At 37.4% G+C, this 8,824-nt stretch overlaps 2 protein-coding genes across 7 annotated transcripts in view; both read right to left on the bottom strand.

The window, feature by feature from the left end:
- Positions 1 to 353, bottom strand: part of exoc7 (exocyst complex component 7) — a 20,200-nt gene extending 19,847 nt beyond the window's left edge. For all 6 annotated transcript variants that reach the window (XM_020654027.3, XM_020654031.3, XM_020654029.3 and 3 more), the window contains exon 1: positions 140 to 353. In XM_020654027.3, the coding sequence (XP_020509683.1) occupies positions 140 to 199 (60 nt within the window). In that variant the 5' untranslated portion in view covers positions 200 to 353. The remainder of the gene's footprint in view (positions 1 to 139) is intronic.
- A 1,545-nt stretch (positions 354 to 1,898) lies between these two features.
- tvp23b (trans-golgi network vesicle protein 23 homolog B (S. cerevisiae)) lies at positions 1,899 to 8,391 on the bottom strand. Its single transcript, XM_020654018.3, has 7 exons — positions 8,265 to 8,391; positions 5,767 to 5,843; positions 4,870 to 5,014; positions 4,691 to 4,780; positions 3,905 to 4,036; positions 2,858 to 2,986; positions 1,899 to 2,762 (listed from the first exon to the last, which is right to left on the bottom strand). The coding sequence occupies exons 1-7, from the start codon at positions 8,274 to 8,276 to the stop codon at positions 2,736 to 2,738; spliced, it is 612 nt and encodes a 203-aa protein (XP_020509674.2). The 5' UTR covers positions 8,277 to 8,391; the 3' UTR covers positions 1,899 to 2,735.
- Between the last annotated feature and the right edge of the window lie 433 nt (positions 8,392 to 8,824).

Genomic DNA, 8,824 nt, shown 5'->3' with positions numbered 1-8,824 from the left:
ATGACTCACTTATTATCACGCTGACAGAGAGCTGGGACTTTTTATGTCTCATAAAATAAAGATGAAGACATCTTAGTGAAGAGAGCTTTGTTGTTGTTATTAGATAAAGATGGCTGAACTGTGATGCTTCCTTCCTGACCTGCTTCAGCTTCTCCTCGATCTCCCGCTTCCTGGCGGACGCGTCCTCGGTGGGAATCATCCTGGAGCTAATTCCACTCAAAGGACCTCCACCAGTGACTTTAAACCGATTAACACACCAGTTTATGTCATAAAAATGATGAAAAACACAACCTAGTGCTACTGTTGTGGGAAGCTAACAGCAATCACGTCAATCTATGGCAGTAAGCCGTTACAAGGCGAACGTTTCCGGTTTAAATTTCAAAGTAAAATAACCAGTGTCCTCTAAACATGGATTACTAGTTCTCTTATGCGTCAAACTTATCAACAGGCTCTACATTTGTACGTGTTATCAAACCATGAGATAAAAATGCGTTTTTATGTGGCAGAACAACGCGTAACAAATATGTGTTTCAGGTGAGATAAACTAGATGCTCTTATTTTGAAAGTACATCACACCATGTTCTGGAACGAAATTGGGAGTGGCTTCTCTTCCGGGTCCGCCTGATCCTGGGACCGTTTGGAACAAAGTTTACGCCATGTTTGTTGTGGAATATAAAACGATACAATTTTATTATTAAATAGATAATCACTCATAATTATGGTCATGCTGATGTTTATTTTTGGTTAAATAACTCCAAATAATAACTAATGTTTGTTTTTTTTTCATACCAAAAACAAATCAAACTTTAAAAAGAAAACTAACTATAGGCTGAAGGTGAACCGCTAGGTGTCGCTGTAGTCTAGATAAGGACAAAAACAGAAAAATAGTTATTTTTAATGTAAAATCTAAAGAGCCAACGTCTTCAGAATAACATAAAAAATATTGAAATCATTAGAAAACAATAATATATAGTAGATAATAAACACTGGTATCATTATGAAATGCACCAATAAAATTTAAAAACTGAGTTCAATATATATTATATACTATTTATATATTATTATTATAATAATATATATTAGAATTATTATTTAATTATTATTACATTATTATAAAATATTATATTATAATTACAAATATTATTATTATAATTAATTATTTAATTATATAATATATATTATATTATAATTTATATATTATTATTATATATTATATATATTTTTTAGCTTTACATAGATCTAGTTTTTCACTTTTTTTGGCTCGTGAGTGACACCACTTTAACTTCACACAACTCTGGTGACCCCAGACACCCAGAACACTCAGCTTTTTGCTGTGTTGACCATATTCAGTTCTTCCCCAGTACATTATTGAGGACAGAGGAAGAAAGTCTGGGATGACATTTCTGCACAATGGACAACTGGCAGACAGAGACTCTGCTCATTTTTTTTTTCTTCATAGATTTCATCTGTGGGCTTTAAGCCTTTACTTGGATAGGACAGTGGAGTAGAGCAGGAAATCAGGGAGAGAGAGTGAGCGGGGAAGGATCCGCAGATCAGACTTGAACCTGGGGCCGCCTGCATGGAGGGCTACAGCCTCTATGAATGGGGTACCATCAAACCGCTAGGCCTCCTGCGCCCCCAGTGCCATTGAATTAGGAAGTTTAGCATTCGTTTGGAAATAAGTGCTTCCACAAATCCTTGTTTCATTTTCATAAAATGAACTTTGTGGTGTTTGTTCACAATCGTTTCACATCTAACCAGTTCAGAGTTTGACGTTTTGGGCACACGTCCTTTAAGTGAACTCAAACTCACATTGAAAATAGTTTACTGAGGTGTTTCTTTGTTTGAATCTTTTGTGTATAATGAATAACTGTAAAGAAAGAAAAACCAGGACGCCATTCAGAAAATGTTACAAATGTATTAGCACAAAGGAAGACGTTCCACATAGTTTCTTTTACATACACATTTACAAACCTCCTGGAATACTTTACACTCTTACTTTACAAGCTTGTCTTTGATATAAACACTGACGTTTGTACCTCCTCCAAACTACAGATTCATTTAAAAAAAAAAAAAAAAAGAGAGATTTGAGTTAAAAAGCAAAATAAACACAAACCAAAGAAGATCCCAACCTGAAGAATCATTTAGAGGGAGGAGAGACGACGTGATCCGTCACTCTACGCTCTGCTTCACATCCTTTATCACACTTCAGGATCAGCTGGTGAAACAAACGGCTGGATTTCAGTTATTAGCCCTCTTCAGACCGCCAATTCAAGACGTGATATTCACGTCCCAGTGACGTTTCGCCTTCTATCTGAATTCAGCCGAGTGGAATGCTAGAAAAAGGTGTGTGTGTGTGTGTGTGTGTGTGTGTGTGTGTATGTCATACTGTGTGTGTGTGTGTGGAGCTCGCGCTGTGTCGTGCTTTTGCAATGCCGCTAAATTCACAGACTGGGACATCAATATTTCCGCCATTTTGGAATCCATATGAATGCACAAAGACGTGATGACGGCACTTTTGTAAAACAAGCAGTCTGAAGAGGGCGACGAGACCTCAGCCCTCCCTGTGGAACACCAAAACATCCCTCTCCTTATTGACATTACATTAAAAAAGAAAACACAATTATTTTTAGTTCATGTTGCAAAAGGGATTTTTTTTCTACATGTCCACTCGCTAAAAGAAAATATATAAGAGCATTAAGAATAATGCAAACGTAACATCGCAGAGCGGCGCTCTACGATTCCTCTTCTTTAGACATGGCCTGTGGAGAGGAAAACAAAAACAAGACGTGCATGAGAGTTTGAAAAATGTGAAGTTACCCGACCTCTCAATTTGTTTTTAGGCTTCAAAAATCACCTGTTTGAGGAACTGACGTCCAAAATAGTTGGTAGCCATGTTCTTCAAGCTGGTCTTCCCTCCCACTTTACAGCGCACGTAGCCGTACAGGTTGGCGCCTTGCAGCACGACGCCCATGATCACTACCGGCTGGGAGAGGGGACATTTTTCACAGTTTGACATTTAAGATTTGACAACAATCGTTAATATCGTTACAGAAGAATAATGTGAATATTTCATGGTTCTCTTTTTATCAACAAATCCAATAAAGAGACCAAAAGCTGAAAGTAAAAGTGTCACATCATCCCAGGGGGGATCACTGGTCCCACCATGAGAGCCACTGGTCCAGGAACATTATGGATTCAGAAAGTAACAGTCTAAAATTTACTATTGAATGGAGGACAATGATGCAAAAGTTGTTCATTTAAAAACGTTTTCTAATTCATTAAGTTCTTCCTCCATCTCCTCCTCGGTTTGTTTTCTCTAAAGTTGATTTTTTTGTTCAGCTTTTTGTCGGGAGCTGCTGAATTTACAAACATTTCATCCTGCTAGTTTGTGAGAGAAAAGCTGCATGACAATCTTTGTCCAAGTGAGTGTAGTGAGCTGAAGCTGTCGGTTCACACTTGCACAAAACTCCAGAAATATTCCTGATTTTTTTCGCACTGAGCTCAAAGTATTTTTTCTGCAGAAAGTCTGCAGGGGAAATCCTCCTGAAATTCTCTAGAAATTTTAAGGATTGCATTTGTGAAAGCGTTCCTTATAAAACAGCTTTGAGGGATTGTTGTCTTGACCACAAACTATTTTTTCCTGCATGTGTTTAAACAATGCCAAGGTAGTACTGAGTCCTACAGTTTTAAACACATCGTAGAAACCACCAAACTGATGAAACAGCAGCTCATCATAGTCCCAACAATGAGCAAAATGGCCAAAATGGCCATTTCCATTAGTGAGCTGTCTGGCCTGATTTAAAGAGACCAACACATCGATGGTTTTGGTCCTCTTCATGGATTTGCTGACATTGAAAATAGAACAATAATGCCACTTTTAAAAGTTTAAATGGGGACTTACCACCCATTTTATCTCAAAGGAAAACAGAGTGCTGAATGCAAAGATGACCCAGATGACCGGACAAATAATCAGACCAAGCCAGAAGATTCTGGACTCGGATGCAGAATCGGATGCTTGTTGTTTCCCAGAAGCCTGAAAAAAAGAAAAAGAAAAAGAACAACAGGATATTCTCACAGTTAGGACATCTGCAAATACTATAAGACGTGATGATTGTAAACAAGAACATATATCAACCCACACAGTACGTCAGGTCAGAGTCAGATTAGTTTAAAGGAGCAGTATGTAACTCTGACACCTAGTGTTTAAAATGGGTGCTGCAGTCTAAATTCTAAACATCATAGAGAGCTGTCTCTCCCCCCCCCCTCTCTAGAGTGGATGCTCACTCTGGTCACCATGTGGTGGACTCTGAAGCTTCAGTGTTTATCCAGCTCTGCATGGGTCTGTAAACCTTTCTGTGTTCTAACCTCTCTCCATTTTTCAAAAGCATCTCCAATATTGATCCTAGTTTGAGCACGTTTCTGCTCGTGGAGCTTATTAGAAACATGCAGAGGCTTTTTAGGTCGGGTACAATCACTTCTATCTGAACCACTTCTCTTGACCGCTTCTATCACTGCAACACCTGTTGACCTGATAACTGCTCTCATATCTGACAAACCGAGGGGCGTCCAAAACGGCCGTGTGGGGGCGTGTCTTAAAAGCGCCTACCTTCTCTGGTCCAAACAAATCCAGAGCATTCAGGATCAGAATCTAAAGTTAGAAGGAGGACATACTGGCTGAGCTTCTCACCTTCCTCGCCTCAAACACCCAGTGGTTGCGTCCATCGTCGTCTACTTGGTTCCACCACCTCAAACCGACCATCAATCTACCTGTGATGTTCTGCAATTACACATAAATCAATGTCACCATGGGATTCATGATGTTTCACTGGAGAATATTGATCCTGTAGAACAAAGTAAAGGACAAACCTTTACTGCCCAGAAGTCACACGAGAGCAGCAGGATTATTGTGACCATGCAGCCGATGAAACCCGGACTGAAGATGTCACAGAGCAGGTACACGAGGACGGCTGTGACTCTGAAGAAGAGGTGGAAGAACGAGGCCACTGGGTGCCTGGTAACACGTTGAAACACGATTAATGCAATGTCGAGGATGATTTATCTAAATGGCAGAATATTCAAATATCAGACTACAGAGCTGCAACAACTGAGTGTTTGTAAAATCTGATTCTTTTTTTGATTATTGGTTGATATGGTGACACTATTTACTAAAAAATCCATTTGCTAAACTGTTACACATCTACCTTGTTTTATCACATTCCCTTCAGAACAGCAGTGGTCCCCTCTGTCGATGTCAGAACCAATCGGCAATGATCGACTATAATTGTCTGACAAAATCAATCAAGTGTGTCTTCAAGAGGGGAAGAAAATAACTTGTTTGTTTGTTGACTTGCGATTGGATCAATCGTTTCTGGTGCATTTCAGGTAGTTGGGAATCTCAATGCTGATTGGCTTTCATGACTTGGTGTCAAGCAGATTTGTTGCTCTAGTTGAACTGTTTGATCTCTAACAGATTCTTAAATGTAGTGTTGTGGAGATATCCGTTTTCAGAGACGAATAACTCTTCAGAATACCGCTGATGAGGAAGCAGAATATCATGAGCGAGGATTGTCTGTTTATCCTGTATACACCAAAGCCTGCTGATTCGTAATAGATCATTACAGCTCGGACTACAAACGAGTTATAAACCTAAAAACAACAAGTTCTCCCCATGCTGAAAACCCAGACCCCTCCTCCCACCCTCAGTACAGAATCTACATTTTTATGTAGAATCTCTAAATAGAGATCAGTCATCTGTTAACTTACTTAATATTCATCCTCTTCGACCTTTTCCCTGCATCCTCCTCTGCATCAAACAGAGACACGTCTTCATCATTGGTATCCTGAGGGATCAATAAGGAAGAAACAAAGCCCTTAGAGATTCAGTACATATAGCTATCTCAAGCCTTCCCTCTTTAAAACATAAGATTTCTGGTCCTTTGAGTAGGTCCTGATTGGTCCTTTAAGATTACTTTACTTCAGTGGTGTCCAAACTTTTTTTCTTGAGGGCCAAAATTGTCGTGTTAGAATCGCTCGCGGGCCACAGGTTTTGTTTTTTAAAATATAGTTTTAAAAATAGTAAGGCTTTGTAGATCAGAATCAAAAGGCTCGCTAAAGAAACCCTTTAATAAAAGGAAATCAAATATTTTGATTTCTTCGTTCTACTTTATTTGTTTTTTTCTCAGAATCAAGTCTGTAACGTGGTTCATGTTTTTAGAAAAGCTTTCTGCATTTAGCTCAGGTCATTAAATGGTTAAACAACAGTCCGCTTGTTTGCAAAAACTTTACATAAGTTTTTTTTCATAGTTTACAAAACAATGTGGAAAATAGTAAAAGCTGTAGATTTAAAAAAAAACAACAACATACACGTTACTGAACATTTTCTATTTTAGGAATATTGTTCAGCACTTGTTAACATGAAAAAGAAAAATAAGATAATGTGCCGATCTTAATCAAAATCTTCTGATTCTTCATTTGAAGTCACGAGCCGCAAAAAATCCCCTCAAGGGCCACAAATGGCCCTCGGGCCGCACTTTGGACACCCCTGCTTTACTTCAATTCAAAAAACTTTATTTGTCCCCGGGAGTCAATTCAATTACTGTCAGAGACTTCAACATAGCATGTTTCCTTAATGTCTGATCATATAGTAAGGTCACTTTATAATTCACTAGATACAGAGCTTTTCTTACAGATTGGTCCTTTAAATCTTTACATCGACTTTGAACCCCGTCCTCCCAGTGTAAACGTTTCTGTTTTTTTCTACATGTTTTCCTTTGTAAATCAAATGCATGTGATATTTTCAGATGTGTATATTAATTAGTGTAAGATAGTCTTTTTTTATACAGATAAAGTGTAAATAATAACTGTAGCTGTGAATGAAGGGAGAAAGATGACAAACAAAATAGTATCATAGTTCAAACATTGTAACGGCCACTTTTAAGGCTAGCTTCTAGTCTAACCCACTTTTAAAAAATGTTCTTGCTTATAATAAATAATCAAAAACACAACACACAACTACAGCGTTATATTAGAGATTATGTTACTTTGTATGGAGGACGAGATCTGACAGAAGTATAAATGAATAAATGTAGATGGTCTCCCGGTTGAAGCCATGCTAGTCTGCTTAATGTCAACAGGAAGTCTCGCTAGGAATAGATCTGACTGGATCGCTCAGTTGACCGATCCTGAATGAGACTGACGTTAGTCCCTCCTACCTCATTAGCATACGGACACTGAAATGTATAAATAAATGTATAAATAAATAAAAGTAGAAGTGAGTAAATGTGGAAATAAATAAATGTATAAATACATGTATAAATAAATAAATAAATAAATGTATAAATAAATAAATAAATGTATAAATGTATAAATAAATAAATATGGAAATACATAAATGTGGAAATAAATACATGTATAAATAAATAAATAAATATGGAAATAAATAAATGTTTAAATAAATAAATGTAGAAATATATGTAAGACATTTAATTATTTATGTCCCATTTATTTACCAGTTTTTATTTATTTATTGACGCATTTAATTATTTATTTATTTATACTTCTGTCAGATCTCGTCCTCCATAGATTTGCGAGTTTGTACTGAAGTTGGAAAAACAGTATTTAACTCAAGCTATCGTCAGCTGGTGTATCGGTTAAACGAGTGACCGTGTTAACTGTGGACTGTCAGCCGAAAGCGTACGTGGTCGTCGTGGTTACGGCAGACGTTGGAAACGTAAAAGTACTCGTTAACGTCTCACCAGATTAGTATTATTTTTACATTATTAAAAAAAACGTAACAAATTGACAACTGCGAGGACTGTACGTTTCAAAACAGCTGCTGTAAAAACGACAACTACAGAATAATTCAGTTAAGAAGCACCAGTTAACACGGTCACACGATTAACCAAAACACCGACCGTCATAAACAGCAGCTCTCGGCTCACGGTCGCTAGTTATGATCACAAAGTTTAAACACACATAAATAACTGTTATAGATTATATATCAGGAGCTGTGTGTATCTTTACGTGGTTTTGTAAACGTGACGGTGAAGTTAAATAATTGTAAGCTTAGAGAAATGTAAATAATTAGCATGCTAGCCTTAGCATTAGCAACGTTAGCACGACAGTTGTTTCCCCTCAGTAGAAGAACATATCCTGCTAACGGACAATATTTATTAACTTTTTCATCCACATATAAAGACGAGACATATTCTGGTCATTATATCTCATACAAGAAAAAATGAAAACGTTTAAATTCTACTTACTCCAGTTAACATCTTGATATTTGAGCAGCCTCTTCCTGGTTACATGCTCAGTTGGAAAACACGTCGCCGCTCACGTTGGTGACGTCACCAAAACGTGCCACGTCAGATTTACTGATTGCACTGAGAGCGCTTATTGCCAACATGTTGACTCTGGATTTTCACCTGTATATGAAAATATATTGTTTGGATTTTTTTTGTTTTACTCACCTTCTAAATATAATCAACATCATGATTCTGTTGGTGACAAAATCTCACATCCTCAAATCTAAATGTTGGACCAGCAGGCTAAACCATCTTTTCTTATTAGGGCACTCTTGGAACACAAAAGGTTTTTTTTTTTCTTCCTCCACTTCAAATGCGATTTTCAGGAATTCTGAAGTGTTGTCATGAAACACTAAAAGACACAGAACTCAAGAATGAAACATTATTTGAGGTGAGGAGCTTACATTAACTTCCTTACATAATCCCAGTTTACCCTTACAAATATTGAATGTGTCCTATTTACATGGTCTTCATTTTGTAATAGGATAGCCAGAATGTTTCTCCTGTTGGCAGCTTGT

Source organism: Labrus bergylta, chromosome 21 (genome assembly GCF_963930695.1).
Source record: "Labrus bergylta chromosome 21, fLabBer1.1, whole genome shotgun sequence".
Classification (NCBI taxonomy): Eukaryota; Metazoa; Chordata; class Actinopteri; order Labriformes; family Labridae; genus Labrus; species Labrus bergylta.
This window is presented reverse-complemented; position numbering and strand designations above follow the sequence as displayed.